Here is an 18,748-nt window from a genome sequence, read left to right on the forward strand (position 1 = left end):
TTCCTGTGTTTCATACTTTTCTTTAATTGCACAATATGCATCCACGTTGTGCTGCACGCAGTCGACTTCTTTACCTTTGACACCTCACTGCTGCCAACTGCAGATCACTGTGTAATTTTACACATTCTGGAATTGGAAGTCATGAATTTGTAAAGCTGCTCTTACGAATGTGTGTGAGTGTGTCGTTGTGTGTGTGTGTGTGTGTAAAATGTGTTTGCAGGGGATCAATGATATGCCTCTGGATGGATAACTCAGTGTGTGTGTGTGTGTGTGTGTGTGTTCTTGTTTGCTCTCCAGCTCTTCTTCTGTAACTTGTAAAGTCTGATGATGAGCCAGCAGGGCTCTGCTCACAGAGCACACTGTGGGTAAGGAGCTTAGAGTGTTGAGCAGAAGGTCATTTAGTCACATCTCTATGAAAAGACCTGTGTGTGTGTATGGGACTAACTGTGTACACTCAGCGCTGCACATCAAACTGATCGACTGCAAGAAAATCGCACACTACACACTTGTTTTTACTGTTTCATGTCAAGGTTAAGGTCATTTGCAGTGTGTTCGATATCTCATACAACGGCAGATTCAATCTGTGCCCAAATCAATCGCTTGTCAAATGTCCGTCTCATCTGTTAATCAGGGAAACAATTATTTGATGTGTACTTTTACTTTTTAGTTTGGCCCATGTCCCATCCACTCACATGGAGGAGGCAGGATTTATGACCTTTACTGCAGCCAGCCACCAGGGGTGATCCTGATGATCTGGCTTCACTTTTGAGGAGCTGTCATGTCGTCCAATCTTTACACACAGTCTTGGATTTAATTAGTTATCTGAAGCTATAAAAATGATGTGAAACATCACGATTGACTGTTGAGACTAACTCGTTGTTGGTCGAGCGTGCGTATCAATGGAACTTCACTACTGCGGCTCCTTCCCCGGATCCCTGATCGCTAGCATGCAAACTCTGGCTCCAAATACGCAAGATGGCGACGTTCATATCCATGACATTTTTGCGTCATGTCTAGACAGTTGGAAGAAGCAAAGACGCGCGGGCCATCTTTATATGCAGTCTATGGGTTGGAAGTAAATATAAATTATTTTGAAAAGCCACATCTTCAGATTTGGTTAATTTTCAAATTTGCACTGTTGCTGACCCAAGTGGCCCCAGAGGCAACTCAGAATAATACATCGCCCTCTAGAGGCTAATATTTTGATTGTTATCTAATATGTTTACTTGTGGTATGGACGCAGTTGGTTTTGTACAACAACATCTGAGGCGTCTCATGGCAAAACACATGTTTTCCTTTTTGTAAATACTCAATTCCGTGTGATAATTTAACTCAATATTGAATCTAACTAATTTTAAATAGTGTATCAGTCCCCGACACTGACTCATGATCCCATCTGCTTCCTTTATGTGGTGTTCGTTTAGGGCTCGGGTTGATTGTGATGTACTTTATTTCCTACGTTTATGAGGCAAATTGTTTTGGACAGGATGCGTGGGCGCAGTAAAAGAAGCACATTAACCTAATATGAGTAATGTCAACTAACACAAACAACACGTCTGCCTCTCGCCACCACTGTCTGGCACATCAGAGCAAACAGCGGCGATGAGGGAGAGGGACAGTGAGGCCTGGATAGTAGGCCAAGCAGGGGTTATATAAACAAGCTTATTGGACAGGAAGTACTCTGGCATTAGTGATGCTTAACCCAGCCCACTCCTTATTCCTTATTAGGAACGTGTGTGTGTGCGTGTGTGTGTGCGTGTGCGTGTGCGCGTGTGTGTGTGTTTGTGTGTGTGTGTGTGTGTGTGTGTGTGTGTGTGTGTGGGCGCAGCACTGTGATTTGCTGTGTAATACATCATGTGGAGTGACGAGTGGTGCATCACCATGACACACAGGAAGTGATTCGTCCTACTGGGTGTCCTGTCCTGTTTGGTTTGCTAATCCCCTTACAACATGATGTCATCAGGGTTAGGGATGAATGAATGAATGGTGGGAGGGATGAATGGATGGATGGATGCATGAGAGAATGAATGAGCCAATGGAGGGATGGATGGATGAGTGGATGGAGGGTTATGCAACTATATTTTATGTTTGTGTATCTTCCAGAATGAATGTTTGTCTTCTATTTTTTAGCTCAAAGAACAGAGCTTTGATCATAGATGGATACACAGTTTGAAAATGTGAACGTTAAATAAAATGCAGTGATCAGAAGCACAAGTTATATTCCAATTTCCCAAGCTTTGTTTTCATTATTTCTCTCAAGATACATTCTCTTCTGCATTTTATATCGTATTTCTTTTGTCTCTGTGGACTTTTTATTTGTGTTGTATCTGAAGTTGCTGGACCATTCAGGATTTTAAATGTCTTTGCCAACTGCTCACATGTAATTACTTCCCTCCCTTTATCAAATTTGTACTTAAGGACAGTGTATTGGGATTTTTATTACATAACACGACAAACAATTATCTTCTGGTTCATACAATTCAACCTAGCTGCGACTAGGGACCAGAGCACCCTCGTCATTTAGTCAGACTTGGGTCAATGGCCCAGAACAATGGAATCACATTAGATTTATACTAAATAAGCCCCTCCTTTCACAGAGGTAGAATGTTTATCCAATCAGCTCTCTGCGTGTTGTCTTCAGGCTTAGATTTGGTCACTCTCAATCTGAATGAGGACCCCTTCGAAGTCTCACTACACATTTCCATCAGGCCTCTGCTGAGACTCAAACCTGTTTCTCTCAGTGAAACCCCCATTCTCTCAGACCCCCTCGTCTGCGCCGTTTAAACACCTATGGTCACTCTGTTCCACACAGTAAGATAACCCCTGCTGTGAAAACCCTTTTCTTTCAGCAGCAGGCTCAGGAGTCTCCAGCCAATACACATCAGCACAGAGGATTTCACCAGTCTAACTGCAGAAAACATCTTAGGATATTACATTCTATATATATACACTTGTCAATCTTTCATCAAACTTATCTAAATACAAAATGTCCCATCACAGACAGTTACTGAAAGAAAATGTACTTTGTTACTTCCCACTGAGAAAACTCAAAGTGCTCTAAACTCAGGAGCAGTGAGTACAGTGTGTTGTTATATATCTGTGACAAGGGTCCAGCTCACTAACTTGATATGATGCTGACGTTTTTGTACATTGAAAAAAGAATAAACTTGTGTCCCTCATTCACCAACATGTTGTTACTTACTGTGTTAAAATAAAAAGTCAGTTTAAAACATTGTTTTACGCATTTAACAGTTAATCCGTTCCCCAAATTAAAAAATATAAAATTTTCAACAATTGACAAAGATAAGATACAACTTTAGTGATCCCACACTGAGGCCATTCACTTGTTGCAGCAGCGGACAGAATGTCAGAAGGAGGTACAAGAGAATAAAGAAACAAAATACAGAATATTTACTTAATAGGCTGTAAACGTTTCACTGTGGAAATCTTGTTTTGTATAGAAATATCTTGAGTAATTTGCAATGGTAAAAAGACACGAAAAGAAAAAAAAGATGGGAGCGGCTGTAAGTGGGTGCCACTTGTACGAAGCCGTCTTTCAGGTGATTTGTGGATTAAACGCTAAATCTAAATAGGCTTTCAGTCACTTCAATTGTTTTTATGCATCTCCACTGTTATTATTATCTATTGGATGACAGCCACAAGTTTCCTGTAGCCACAAAAAGGCTGCAAGCACAAATGTTTTACCTGCTAACACTCAACACATATTGTTTCAGGCAAATAGTTTGAAATCTAACTTAGTCTAATAAACGTTTGTATTGAATAAAATGGTTTTATCTACCACATAACTTTTACTGTTATGATCCCTGACATCTGGGCAATAAGGGCAGGCAATCAGAGGAGAGGATGAGATCATGCAGTGTTAATGATGCGTTTACTATGTCATGTTACAGGTGTGTGTTTGTGTGTGTGTTTTTATGTACGTGCATGTGCTGACACACTATATGTTCATTAATCAATGTCGTCTCTATGTGTTTCTACAGAGTGTTGGAGTGCCAAGGTCTTCCAATAGTCAATGGCCAATGTGATCCCTACGCTGCTGTTTCCTTACTCGGACCCTCAAGGTGATGACCTCACCAGTCTCCCCCCACACCTTTGATTTCTCCTGATTGACTTGATACCAACATGTGATTTGACCTTCATGCCTCCACAGGTCAGATGCCAAAAAGACCAAGGTGAAGAGGAAAACCAACAATCCACAGTATGACGAGGTTTTCTATTTTGAGGTAAAAGTTTCCTGCATTTTACTTGTTTAGTTCAAAATAAATCCGTTGATGTGAAGTTGTGTGTTCGTGCCGGGAATCAGTCAAATCCAAAGAGACGATGACTTGATTACACATCACAGCTGATATTTATATAAATTGGTTCATATAACGTCAGACAACCTCCCTGAGTCGATCACTGCCCCAGTTAACCGTCGCTCTGCTCGGACATTATTGTTTGGCTCCTCCCTCTGGCCTCCAGGACTCAGCGGGACAAGAGTATGATTGATGCAGACGAACCACCAAACAATCCGGCCCATTGATTTCTGCCTCGAAAAGACCGTCTCATTTATTCCCAATGTAGAGCCCCCCCCCCCCCCACCCTGTGTGTCACACAAAGAGCTCCGCGTCCACATGCAAACTCAGGAGGTTGATCACGCTTCTGTCATGTGTTCCTGCTCCAAACCTACATGAACCATGACACGTTCTTCCCTAGAGCAGTTTCTAGAGTTTTCCACACCAGAAATGGATGTTGTGTCAAGTCCATTTTATTTATATAGCCCAAAATCACACATATTTGCCTAATATATTTGTCGCCCAACCTGTCGATCTCGATCTACCAGTCGATCTCCCAGTCTTCACTGTCGATCCCCCAACCCCATGGACACACTGGCTGTCATCGCGCCGCAGACCAGTTGTGTGTCGGTTTTCTGTTTTTCACACACACTATGTGTCCGCTAGTGACGGTGGAGCTGCAGGTTTATCTCCTGCATTTCCTTCAAGAACAAGTTGGTTTATCTACTAAAGTAAATGTCAGGACTCTATCTGTCTGTCGATTACAATCAAAGCCCCGTTGGAACAAATGAGTGGATTCAGAAGGTGAAACACTGGAGTGCTTTTACTTTGAAACGGGTTCAGAAATACATTTGTGTCATAGACAGATAAACATTGTGATTCCCACCAGAATAAACAGAGAAAATTATCTTTCACCTGAGTTTAAATGTTTATCTGATGAATTTATGACACAAACAAATGATGCAATACTTTCTGTATGCCTTTTCAAAATAAAAGCACTCGAGCGTTACTGTTGATGGAATCCATTCCCTTGTTTAAAAGTTTTTTTTATAATATTTGTAGGGGCGGGAGATGCAAGGCTTCATATTGTGTAGTACTGGTATTTATTTGAGTACAAGGGACTTCTTTCATACAGGGCAGTAATGTGGCCATATTCAAATTAAAGCCTATATGTAAAACCATTGTGCTGCAGTAGCAGCTCCTCTGCAGAACATGTTGTGGAACTGAGAAGCTACAAATTGTGCATTGTAAATATGAATTGATATTAATTTGAATATTGTATAATATAAAAGAGGATCACCCTCCTAAGAGGGTTTCTTGGAGAATATTAGGGTGCTAGATCTCGGCTTACGTTTAGAATAAAAAAGTGAAAAGGTTGGTGACCATTGCTGTAGAGCATACTGTACTCTTGCTGACTTACAAACTAGATAATCAAAACTTACAAATTAGAAATTAACTATTATTTTTTTGTGTTTTATTCATCAGCCAATAGTTCTCTCTATAGATGTTTCGAATATATAAATGTTATAAGTAAAATTGGGGCAGACTGTTCTTTGCTCAAATCTTTGTTCACCTGCATGGTTTCTGTGGAGTTTACATGTTTTCCCTGTGATAAGCTGAATGGATAATTGATGGAATCCTAATTCTGAAGGGACATATTCAGTTTGCTTGTTTTACATGGTGAAAACTGAGATACAAAAACAGATGGAATAGTTGCAGATTAATCATCTGCAGATTGATTAATGTTTGAACTCTTCCACCAGCACATTTCTCATGATGCATTTGACTCTGTAGCGCGCCAGCACAAAAATCCTGACTTCTACTCCGCCTCCATTTCTAGGTAACACGACCATTAAGTTACACGAAGCGACATTTTGATGTCGAAGAAGAGGACGTTGACAAACTGGCCCTGAGGTGAGCCAGGAGCGGTCTTAAAGGAATCTAACTTTGTGTCTTTTAAAGCTTCTCCCATGTTTGAGCTGTTTCCCCATTGTCTGTCTTCAGGGTGGATCTGTGGAACGCCAGCAACCTGAAGTTCGGGGATGAGTTCCTGGGAGGCGTGCGGGTTCCTCTGCGAGTCCTGGGTCAGGTCGGGGTTCATGACGCATGGTGAGAGAAATGTTACTGACACGTAAAATCACCACGTTCTGTCCATGGGTGGGAAGTTACTAAGTAAATTCACTCATTACTGTATTGAAGTACAAAATTGAGATTAATGTACTTATGTCTGGTGTCTACTTGAAATTTCAGGTGAAAATATTTTACTTTTAACTCCCTTTATTTGACCCCTCAAACACAAAGTCAGTGTCAGTTGTGAACCCAACATTGATATTTTGAATGGATTATGTATCAGTCAAAGTTTGATTCTATAGCATGTTTATTACGATGACAAGTATAGACTAAGTTTGAGTTGAATGAGTTGAAGATGTATAAAACAAAAATAAATATATATAATGGGGACCTAATGTACATATATTTGTTATGAATAATAGATAAAATAAAATCAAATAAAGAAACAGATAAAACGTTTATTATTTACACAAAAATTAGATACGCAGCAAATCTCCAACAACATTTGCTTCTTTATGGCTCAAGATAATAAAGTCATGAAGCCATGAATCCAAAAAGAATAACATAACGGATGCGTAAAGTCTTTGAGGGAAACTGGAAACACCTTTCACATCATAGTCATTTTATCATCGTCAATGAAAACATAGCTCAGTGCAGCTTTAAACTAAGTTTTAAATATCTTTTAGTCTGAAAATCATTCATTTATGAAAATAATTCAAATCAAAGACTAATCAGTGACACTGTGGATATTTTGCCCCTTTTCTCCTTCAGGTACTTTCTCCAGCCGAGGGAGAACGGAGGGAAGACAGTGAAGGTGGAGGAGCTCGGCTCTCTGCGTCTGAACATCGTTTACACCGAGGACCACGTCTTCCCGTCTGAACATTACACTCCTCTCAGAGATCTGCTGCTGTACTCTGCTATGGTCCAGGTACAGTCCGAGCATGTTAGCGTGTGTCAGCTCCGCTCAGACATTCACACGCAGCTGTCTGATCGCCTCTTGTTCACTCCTCGTCCTCTCTGTTCAGCCCGTGTCAGCGTCCACCGCTCACACTCTGGGGGAGGTGTGTCGAGAAAAGCAAGAAGCCGCCATCCCCCTCGTGCGTCTCTTTCTTCATTACGGCAAGATCGTGCCTTTCATCAGCGCCATCGCTCACGCTGAAGTCAACCGGACACAGTGAGTGTCATGTCGCACCTTTTCACTTTGAATAACACCAGAAACAAGCTCCGCAGCTATAACATGATTCAGTTTGACCTCAGGGTGCAGCTTTTATCTTTATTTGCAGTAGAATGAGTAGAATTCTTTTTTTTATAAGCCTATTATATATCAGGGATTTCTTTTAAGCTGCTAATTCAGTTGCAGATGTATCACCACAGGCGTTTCAGACATGAATTCTGACAACTTCTGAAAAATTTTATCTGGATATGTTCAGGATTTTTCTTTTCACATATAAAGAATGCAGCAAGAGATGGTCCAAGTCAGACGCGTTCACAACAACAGAGAATGTTCAGAACATTCAGTCGAGGAGTGGCCGCTACAAAGAAACATGCAGGAGGCAGAACATGACATATAAATTTGACACCAGCGTCGGCCTTTATCAGCTAAAACTCTTAAAACTTGTTATCTTTCTTAGTTAAGATCCTTGTCGATGGGCTCTAATTTTACTTTACCTTAGAGATATTTGTAATCTTAAAAACATCATCTACACACCTACTCGCTTGACTGTGAATTTTCCCAAAAAGTTTGCTGCTGCCTTGTCACACGGGCTGACTCAGACATTCTCCTGAAATCTTACAAGGGGGACTCCCAGGAAAAGGTCCTGAAAATGTCCTGGGAGAACCTGACTTAGTCATTTGCGTGCTCACGTTCAGCCCTTATGGAATACTTCAGGACAATGCCGTGACTTCAGTGCATGTCTGAAAACAGGTCATGATTAGTTTTTTAGTTTTTTTTATCGACTACTTTGATCAGACTCTCAAAACATATTCTACCTCTTTAATATTATTAACTTTGGATATTAAATTACTGTCAGACGTCAGGTTTTTCTAATTTAGTTTCAGCTTTGTCGTCTCATTGAGTTAGTTTCGGTTTGTGCTCAGTATCGCACTCTGCTTCCTTTTCGCAGGGATCCAAACACCATTTTCCGGGGAAACTCGCTGACTTCTAAGTGCATCGATGAGACCATGAAGCTGGCAGGAATGCACTATCTGCAGGTCACACTTAAACCCATCATAGATGAGGTATGACGCTGCAATACTCCCGTGCCCTTTTTCCTTTGCTCACAGTATTTTTCCACTGTATTTTAACTCGTCACACATGTGGCCCGTCTGAGGATATTTTAGAAAATCAATTGCCAACAGAGGTTTTAATGCTTTTTCTAAATCGTCACAGATCTGCGCTGAACACAAACCCTGTGAAATCGACCCGGTGAAGCTCAAAGAGTCGGAGAACCTGGACACCAACAGGGTAAAAAGGCGTGTGTGTCTGTGTGTGTGTGTGTGTGTGTGTGTGTGTGTGTGTGTGATTGTGTTGGGTTGATCATTGGCGTGTTGTGTGATACCTCCGCCCTGCTCTCTCTCTCCTCAGGAAAACCTTCGTCAGTATGTCGACCGCATCTTCAACGTCATCACCACCTCTGGCGTTCGCTGTCCCACCGTCATGTGCGACATCTTCTTCTCTCTGAGAGAGTCCGCTGCCACTCGTTTCCAAGGTACCTCACCTCCTGAACAAAATACCAGAGATGGAGGAAGAAGAAAGAAAGAAAGCGGCTAATAACAAACAGGAAACAGACAATAAAGAACAGGATGTACGAGATGTCCAAGGACATTTTTTTTCCTGTTCGCTCAGGATCGCAAGTTTTTTCTTTCTGTTTTGTGCTCAGCTCTTTGTGTCAAACCTGAAACCACTTAAGCCTCCTGCACACTTATTATGCCTGTGTGTCACAATGTAGACCCATTATCATATACTGCACTGCCTCCTGTTGGCCATCACGAAGCACTGCAGTCACATGAGGCACAAGCTGAGAAATATTATATAAAATGTGTTTAAAAATAAAAATGGTCCCAAACCAAATTTGATTACAAGACAAAAATCTTCTTTTTGTAATAAATATAAAGGAATTAAAAAACATTGGTTATAAATTAGTGCCTTTATATGCGTTTAAATAACATATTTATGCATATATTTAAAATAACTGCCCAATCATGAGAAAGATTCAGATAAAGACCTTTTTAATATCTCACAGGGTTTCTCAAAGGTAATTAACAATTTAAATATTTCACATGTGAACAGCAAACATATTCTATATCATCCATGTTCACAAATTAGATTTTATCAGTAAAGGCTACAATAAATTGGAATGAATTTACTTCCTCAGTCATTTTTCCAGAATGACTATAAGTAATATTTTGGGTGTTATATTAATCAGCTCACCCTGTTTTGTGTTTTTCTTCTCTCCAGTCGACCAGGATGTACGATACACAGCAGTGAGCAGTTTCATTTTCCTGCGTTTCTTTGCTCCAGCCATCCTCTCCCCCAACTTGTTCCATCTACGGCCGCACCATCCAGTGAGTCGGAACGATGAACACTTGGAGTTAATGCTATCAGAGATGTGTTTTAGATTGCGTGCCTGCAAAACAAACACAGTAAATTCCAGAAGCCCCTTAGTTCAAAGCCACAGTATCACTTTACCTTGTGTGTAGATTGATAACTACACTAACACTTGTGGTTGTTTTACTATATTGTTTTTTTGTTATTGGCTTCCTAGTCATACGCCGTAGTTGAACATTTTCTTATGGTTGTTTTTATGTGTGTGTGATTGTGGACCTGCTGTTTTGAAGGATAATGTGTCTTCATCCTTGAATATACAAGTTAACTCATTACTCTGGAAATAAGAGCATTTTTTAAGAATTTTAAAATGACCTGGAAACAGTAGCTTCATGTGTCACATGATCTTCCTCAGCAGGTTGAGCTTGTTTAGTTATCACAGAAAAATATATATTGTTCAAGTTCCACATTTTTCAAATTCACGTTGCTTAAAAGCTGAAATTCAAATGTGATTCTTGACCATGGAAACACTATTTTAGTTTTTATATATGACCTTAATTAATAACGCAATATCTTTCTTTGATTTTTTTTTTGTCTACCTTTAACCTTTGTTTTACTTGATGTCTGTTTTGTCCTCAGGATACCTCCACCTCACGAACCCTGACCCTCATCTCCAAGACGATCCAGACCCTGGGAAGTCTCGCAAAGTCTAAATCTGTGAGTTTCTCCGCTCAAAGTGTATTTTCCTATTTTCAGTTATGTTATTTGACTCGGCCCCATTGTTTTTTTTTATCTTAACCTTTACACTGATCTGTCTTTTCATCCTGTTAAGGCCAACTTCAAAGAGTCTTACATGGCTGCGTTTTACGACTACTTCAACGAGCAGAAATATGCGGACTCTGTGAAGAATGTGAGTGTTTGGCTTCCTACCTTGTTGCTTTCAATAGATCTTGCTCAAATGTTCTTTTTGACTTGCGTATCAAGTGAATCTAGATGAACACCCATCAAGGGGTTCAATTATTTGAACTATTTTGGCCAAAGAACCGACAAAGGGTTTCATGTGAGAGTGAACAAACAGACAAATAAAATCCTTCTCTTCCCTCTCCAGTTCCTGGACCTGATCTCCACCTCTGGCAAATGGGATCAGAAGAGCATTGAAACACCCATCATGCTCAAAGAGGGGTAAGCAGCCAACTTACTGTCAAACTAATACAAGTAAAAAAAATACCAGCAGAAAAACAGACCACAAATCCAGAAGCACCCCAAACCAAATAGAACATTTATTTCACATGACTTGGTTTTGTAATCCTAATAAAACTGTGGCTTATACCACATCAGCCTCTTAATTTGACTGCTAATGACGTTTCTTTCAGACAAAACAGCTGAGTTGATTTCTACGGCTGCACTTTACCGAATACTTTAACATTTTGGTAAACTGTTACTTTCCTGGGAGAGTAAAATGAGTAGATTGATACCACTCACATCTGTAGGGTAAATATATAACACTACAGGTCTGTGATCAGCTGCTCAACTTGTGCTTCCTTTATTTTTTACTTTATTTTATACTTTTTACTTGCCTGTGTCATTTTATTGGCAATCCTTGGCAGCGTATGCCACTTGTAAAGGAGATATACACAGTTTTTATTCTGTTCTGCTACAAATACTGGATGTAATCTGGGAATAGGAAGGATGTCTTTGGCTTCAAACTAATTCAGATTTATTATGGATTTGAGGAAGCTACTAGTTTCAGGTTCACATTAGGTTTTCTGGTGCTGGTTAGCAGATTACGTTTACCTTTAGATGAAGCCAGGCTACATGCTTCCTCTGTCTTAATGCTACGCTAACCGGCTGTGGGCTTCAGCCTCACACTGAGCAGACAAGAGAGTGAGAGTGGTATCTACTATCTATCATTACACCAAACTGTTATTCAAAAAGCAAGTAAGAGCTTTTATTTTGACAGTATTTAAAAGCTAAAATTTCGGAGAGTTTCCAGCTGTTGGTGGTTGTGCCGGTGCCTCGCTCATCAACACCCCCCCACCCTTCTTTTGTTTCTGCTACCGGGCGTAGGAGTGTAAAACTCACAATAAAGAGGGTTGATGGGAAAGGGTCAAAAGGCACAAAGGGCAGGTAAGCGCTTCTCTGTAAAAAGGCTTTGCCCTTGTGACCCCGCCCCCCTCCTGTGTGTGCACCGTGACCCCCCCCATCCAAACCGAGCTGGCCATTTTCTCCCCCACCGACTTCCCTGCTCTGCCGTAGACGCTGCTGCACTTTACTTTATATCTGGCCTGTGTAAAAGCAACCTGAACCGTGACACTGTGGCTGTTGACTGCTGGTATAAAGTAAAGCTGATTGTCCTTCTCGCCCCTCGCCACGCCACACATGCCTGGTGTGATGGCCGCAGCAGGGGTTGGTTACTGTGCAAACATTTCTTAGATTTCATATCTGCCCGCATCTTGACCCTCAATACCTCCTGTGCAGACTGTGACCATATCCCAACCGGACACATTAGAGACCCCAGCTCAGCGCCAGGCGTCACGGCAGATGTGAAACCAGCACTTTTTTTCTTTTTTCGGGCTCAGTAGTGAAATATGAGAACGGTTTTCCTGTGGGTGACTGTTAGTGTTTATATCCCTGGTACTTTGAATTCCATGTATTATGTGGCCCTCAAACTTAAAAACGAAGACATCTCGGCGTTTACAATGCTTTAAAGGAACATGTCGGTGGTTTTATATGTTTAAATAACAAATATATCTCACATACAATCCCACATATTTCATCAGAGTGTTAAAATGAACTTACAGAGATTTGAAGCTTCCTTGATACAGCTAATCCTCCTGAGTAGACAGTCACATTTATTTATTTATAAATGTATTTATCATTTAGATGTGGCAAGTTGACAAGCTCTGCAAACCGAGAGATTTTTTTCTGGATCCATCATTACATTTTTACGGGAAAAAACTGAATGTACAAAAGCATGTATATATGAGATTGCCACGTCAAAAAGACAAAGATACTTAGTTTACAATGAAAATAAACACAGGGAAGAAGCAGTTCCTTTAGACCGAGAAGAACAAAGACAATAACAAATCTTTTTGACAATTTTTTTTATAGTAAAATTCTTAAAAGTCTTAATCATTTATAAATAATTGCTGATTAACTTTCAATTAGGACCTTCTCAGTTTAATATTTCTTTATATTTTTGCGTCTAAAAGAATTGCCAACACTCAAAGGGTCATTACACCCATTAACGGCACAACACACAATTCCTGTCGACAACTGCATAACCACATGACATGCTAATATAACATACAACATACATGACACACACTGTAATTAGTGTTATTGATTTACTATCTCAAGTAGCTGCAAGTTCTTGATTTATACAAATTATAGGTGATTAGTTAAAATATGTAAAAACACCTCTGGTACCTTTAATCTGCCGACATGTCTCTTTTTTAAACCCATAGACTTTTAAATTTATGAATGCTGTACTGAAGTTTTTTTAAATATTCAGCAGAGATGAATCGAAAGAACTGACAGCATGCAACTGGAATGATAAAATATTACTGACTGTACAAGATTATTTTAACCAGAACAGAGTGCTGGATATACCAACTGTTAGTATGTGAAGTAATTAATTTATGCAAGTAAACATTTACATATTGCACATGTGTAAAAGATGTATTTTGCCAGAGAAATGAAAACTTAGTGAAATATCAAAATATGTCAAGGTTTATAGTGTGTTTTTTTCTCTCTCATCCATTTACCCCACAGATTTATGATAAAGCGAGCACAGGGGAGAAACAGGTTTGGGATGAAGAACTTCAAAAAGAGATGGTTTCGCCTCACGAACCACGAGTTCACCTACCACAAGACGAAAGGTGCGATTCAAAGTTTCTCACAATCTCAAATGTCACAATTAGTTGATCTGGACATTCTGCAACACTTTTCCTGCAAGACCCCAAGAAAAATCTCTTTCTGTGTTCTTCATATATGGGAGGCCAACTATGGACCCAATTTTCCAGACATTTTTCAGAGAGCATGTGTGAAAACCTTTTCTTTCTCATGTCTGATGTGTATCTCTTCCCTTCAGGTGAGTGCGCTCTGTGCAGCATTCCCATAGAAAACATCCTGGCGGTAGAGCGGCTGGAGGAGGAGTCTTTCAAAATGAAAAATGTAGGACCTCACAAACTTTATAGCCTTTAATATTTGTCCAAAATCTGTCCCACATGTATCTTGATTCCCTCGCTTACTTCTCCTTTCCGCTCTCCCTCCTCCAGATGTTCCAGGTCATTCAGCCAGAGCGAGCCCTCTACATCCAGGCCAACAACTGTGTGGAGGCGCGCGACTGGATCGACATCCTGACTAAAGTCAGCCAGTGCAACCGCAAGCGCCTGAGCACCTACCATCCCTCAGCCTACCTCAACGGCCACTGGCTCTGCTGCAAGGTCTCAGCGGACACAGCCCCGGGATGTACGCCATGCACCGGGTTCGTGAACTCGTCCAGATCGATCCAGCATCACCTTCTCTCCCATGTCTCTCCCTAATCTTTTCCATTTGCCTGCGTTTTCAGCGGCCTCCCGGCAAACATTCAGCTGGACGTGGACGGAGACAGAGAGACTGAGAGGATTTACTCCCTGTTCAGCACGTACATGACCAAACTGATCAAGATGCAAGGTGTGCAGGATTTCATGTGTCCCGTGTTTATCTCCTGTGATCATTTGCACACTGTCCCTGACTCTGCCGCCTGGTCTCCCCCCGCAGAGGCCTGTGGCAGCAAGTCAGTGTACGACGGGCCCGAACAGGAGGAGTACTCCAGCTTTGTCATCGACTGCCCGCAGGAGACATACAAAACCCTGAAGCTGATCGTCTCAGCCGTGCAGACTTTGGAGCAGCAGCACACCAAGTACAAACGGGACAAGTTCAAGAAGACAAAGATCGGCAGCCAGTACGTGGTTTATTGTACTATACTGTATTTAATGCATTGGTGCCTGAGAACTGTGCGGGAAATGGGAGATTTCTAACTGTAAAATCAACACTGAGCGACCTGAAGGTGGTGCTATGGTACAGTGTTATTCATTTGACGTGTGCAAAGGATGTTGGAGATTGAACGAAGCAATTCTAACATTTTAAATAACTTAAACTGTGAGCTGGATTTTCCCTTCAGTCCTCCAGCTTTGTTGTCGACTTTTATCAAATGTATGCTCTATTCTGTCTCATGAGACGATTCTCTAACCTCCTGCCTCCTGCTTCCACAGAGAGCACCCGATTGGAGACAAGAGTTTTCAGTGCTACATCCGCCAGCAGTCTGAGAGCTCCACCTACTCCATCTAGCCATGATGCCAAGAACCAGCATATTTTTCACTTCTGCAAAAAAAAAAATCCATCTGAACACTGCTCTGGGTCTAGCATTGAGTTTTAAATCTTTATGTTTTACTAAAGAAGAAGGTGAGATCATTTATCTCATATTGTTATCCGTAAATTAATATTTCTCTCTTTTTTTTAAATGACGTTTCCAGAAGTAGACAATGAGCGGGATCGGAGACTTTGAGAAAATAAGAGTTTTAAAACCCACTGGCAGACTGAATGAGCTGTGTAGATGGAAACAAAATTCTGCAGGACCTCGTGGTGCATCACACCAGGTTCGGAGAAACAGACCTCAGATCAGTAAGGACAGAAAGAGAGGAACAGGCGTGGATGCGTCTGACGAAGATAATCACACCACGAGTCTGTTTGAGTCTCCTTTCCCTGATGTGACGAGAGAACAAACAAACGTTTTCACTGGACAGTTCTGACAGTGAGCGACACGCACTTTAATCGTCTCCAGATCTGTGGATGAACAAGCCTCGCAGCACACTTTCAATTTTATCTGTTTGATTTGTTTTTAAAGTTTGTTTGAAATGTTCCGTTGTATTTCACGTCTGACAGACCAAACTCTAGAAGGAAAGGACCGTGTTTTGAACCCTCTGTGGGTTTTTTGTTGTTGTTTTCGTTATGTTTTGTCCCCAACCTCCTCAGGAAGGCTGCGAAGGTCGAGAGAACACAAGAAGGGATTATCAGAACCAAGCACGGCCCGAAAACAGCTTGACGTTTGCCATGAGAAAATCACTCCACGGGCAGTTTTACCCCCCATTTAAAAAAAAAAAACCCTTATCATCAACGTTCTAACGGGTGCACAGGTTGAAGAGTTCACGTTTGGAGTCTTGTTCTGTTGTGGTTACACTCTTAGTTGTGCCCTGTGTAACCAGTACCTGGCTTAAACAAATAGCTTGTATATTTAAGTTAAAGTTTTTTATTTCTGCCTACACGGAGTCTGACAAACTCACAGATGTCTTTTTCTATCTCTGTATGCTGATTGAAGCGTGTTAAGAAGTCTGCGAATGTTAAGGTGCAACTTCTCTTTTGAGTAAAGATAGATATCGTGGATGGAAGATGATTTCATCTCCATCTTTGAATGAAGACATTAGATCATATCCAAGTTCAAAAAAGATTTTAAAGTGTTTTGGGCCACTCCCACAGTTTGTGAATTTGTGGCACAACTTTATTTAGGAAAATGTACCATGTAACCAGAATTTAAACTGAAATAACAATGTGTTCATAATATACACCCATTGGCTCTATATATTCATGTTGCATACAACAGCTCTACAGCTAATTCTGCCCTTAGAATTTATATATTGTTCCTGTTTCTGTCAGGAATCTATAAATTCAACTAGAATTACACAGGTAAAGTGCAAATCTCTGCCAAGGCCAAACAATCCCCTTTATGAAACCACATTTTAATTGACGAGATCCAGATTTATTTATTTTTTGGGATCTGCCCCAAATTGCATACACTCTTAAAAGAAAATTTGTTTTGAGAAATCAATATCAATGTGTTAAACACAGTGTTAAAGAAAGTAAAAAAAGTAATGTCTTGATCCACACCCTGATTTAAAGCTGCACCAAAGTGTAATGGGTTCAATTTTTGGTTATGTCCCAACCCTCCACAAAATTTAAAGCAGAATAAGAGAAACATTTCTGAATATTAACAAACTGCAACATGAACCAGGAGCCTCTGGGCCACTGTAGATCTGGGGCCTTTGGGCTGTAGCCTCTTTTCCCAACCACTCTAACCCCAAAATAAGAATAAATGAGCAACTATTACAGGATCTGCATGGAGAACCTTTCCATGTCCCTAACATCCAGTAAACAAGATCAGCAGTCAACATCACAGGCAGCATACAGACATGATGAAGGCAGGTGTGTGTTAAACTCTGCGTAAGAGAAAAAACGAAAACAAACGATCCCTTCATGCGTAACACAAAGCAGAATCTGTGTGAGTCCGGCTCATGCGCTGTGATGCTGGGTTCTTAGCTTCACTCCTAATTATAATTATTACATGTACTAACGTTATAACCAGTCTCCAGTTATGCTTGTGAAATGGATGGTGTGTTCCTGGTTGTGTTGCCCAGTTGGCTGCCTGATGATGGTCTTTCTGTTCTAGAGACTTAGCTCCATCTTACTTTTTTTGGAACCTCTTTATGTGCACTCCTCTGAGAAACTGCCCGCTGTGAATCTCACCGGTCAGGATTTTGTTGAAGGTACAGGATTTTTAGTCGTTAACCCGGCCGTGTTGTGTAGTTCGACGCCTCCCCTCCCCCCCCCAAAGGCAACCGCCTCTCTCTTTTGGCTTCCAACGTTCATCAGCACTCATCCTCTCGCCAAAACCTGTGCATGTGAAGTTTAGTCGTAGCCACACGGGGGCGGTGGCCTCCGCAGTGTGCGACCAGGTGACCACGAACCACTGAATAGAATTTTTGTATTTTCCCCAAAAATGGTTGTGTAGCCTAACTGGGTGCTCTGGTGGTCACTAGATCCCCCTCAAACAGTGCCAGTCATCACTTTTCTAAAATTATTTTTGAGAAAAAAAACATACAAAAAAATATATCATTGTTTAGACATTGTTTTTTTTATATATCTCAGAACCTATAACTGTTTTCATAACGGACAGCGGTTATTCAGAGGACTTTCTTTTTCTTTGTCGAATATGTGGATCTTGCGTGCAGGAGAGGAGAGATTGTTCGACTCTGTTTTCTATCTTTGTCTTGTCATACAGGAATCTTGCTGTGCGTCTGAATTCAATGACTGAGGTGTGTGTGTTTTGTGTATGTGTGTGTGTGACTGACAAGACGGGTTGTATTGCCAATTGAATGAACCCAGTGTTACAGGTCAGGAAAGGCAGCATCCCACTTAAAAAAATACAAAAAATCACTGCCTGTACTTTTACTAAAGACTCTCTAGTCGCCCTGTGGGAGAAGTTGCTCTGCTCTGGCCTCATATGAAGTTTCTCCTCTTTCCCCTTGTATAGAACCACTGATCCTTTTTGAGACACATTTGCCAATTTATTCTCCCAAAACATGAAACACAGCAAAAACACTCCTGTCTCTCGTCCCCAAACTGGAAACCATATTTATTATGTTTTTGTTTTTCAGTTTCTCTTTTGCCAAACCTTCCCAGAAACATCAGTGGAGTCGGTGGTGGTGGGGGGAGGGGGGGGGGGGGGGGGTAACTGCAGTTACAGTAATCCGAACTCCCCCTTTCCCCCCTGCAGCCTATACAGGAATGAATTATGCAATAATTGTGTTTCAGCATGCAATAATATTAACAAACACCCCCCATCACCACAAATTAACAGCGCACATCTGCTGACCTCTTGCAGCAAAAAATGCTTCTTCGGAGAAACACGTGATTATCATAAAGGGAGAACAGTGTATTTTGTACAAATATTTTAAAAGTATTAAAGTAAGCCTGTTATTTGTGTACATAAAGCAGCTGAGTGAATGGTGAAAATGTGATG

General features: G+C 40.9%; 1 protein-coding gene across 1 annotated transcript in view; it reads left to right on the forward strand.

Moving 5' to 3' along the window:
• rasa3 (RAS p21 protein activator 3) overlaps positions 1–16,747 on the forward strand; it is a 35,359-nt gene extending 18,612 nt beyond the window's left edge. Inside the window, exons 6-24 of the mRNA XM_053421651.1 lie at positions 4,002–4,082; positions 4,172–4,244; positions 6,136–6,209; positions 6,300–6,404; positions 7,137–7,293; positions 7,391–7,539; positions 8,489–8,603; positions 8,755–8,829; positions 8,950–9,073; positions 9,823–9,929; positions 10,549–10,626; positions 10,742–10,819; positions 11,018–11,091; positions 13,684–13,790; positions 14,003–14,085; positions 14,190–14,398; positions 14,483–14,586; positions 14,674–14,857; positions 15,168–16,747. Coding sequence (XP_053277626.1) covers positions 4,002–4,082; positions 4,172–4,244; positions 6,136–6,209; positions 6,300–6,404; positions 7,137–7,293; positions 7,391–7,539; positions 8,489–8,603; positions 8,755–8,829; positions 8,950–9,073; positions 9,823–9,929; positions 10,549–10,626; positions 10,742–10,819; positions 11,018–11,091; positions 13,684–13,790; positions 14,003–14,085; positions 14,190–14,398; positions 14,483–14,586; positions 14,674–14,857; positions 15,168–15,243 — 2,053 coding nt within the window. The 3' untranslated portion in view covers positions 15,244–16,747. The remainder of the gene's footprint in view (positions 1–4,001; positions 4,083–4,171; positions 4,245–6,135; positions 6,210–6,299; positions 6,405–7,136; positions 7,294–7,390; positions 7,540–8,488; positions 8,604–8,754; positions 8,830–8,949; positions 9,074–9,822; positions 9,930–10,548; positions 10,627–10,741; positions 10,820–11,017; positions 11,092–13,683; positions 13,791–14,002; positions 14,086–14,189; positions 14,399–14,482; positions 14,587–14,673; positions 14,858–15,167) is intronic.
• Positions 16,748–18,748: the final 2,001 nt, after the last annotated feature.

The sequence above is a fragment of the Pleuronectes platessa genome, chromosome 1 (assembly GCF_947347685.1).
Source record: "Pleuronectes platessa chromosome 1, fPlePla1.1, whole genome shotgun sequence".
Lineage (NCBI taxonomy): Eukaryota > Metazoa > Chordata > Actinopteri > Pleuronectiformes > Pleuronectidae > Pleuronectes > Pleuronectes platessa.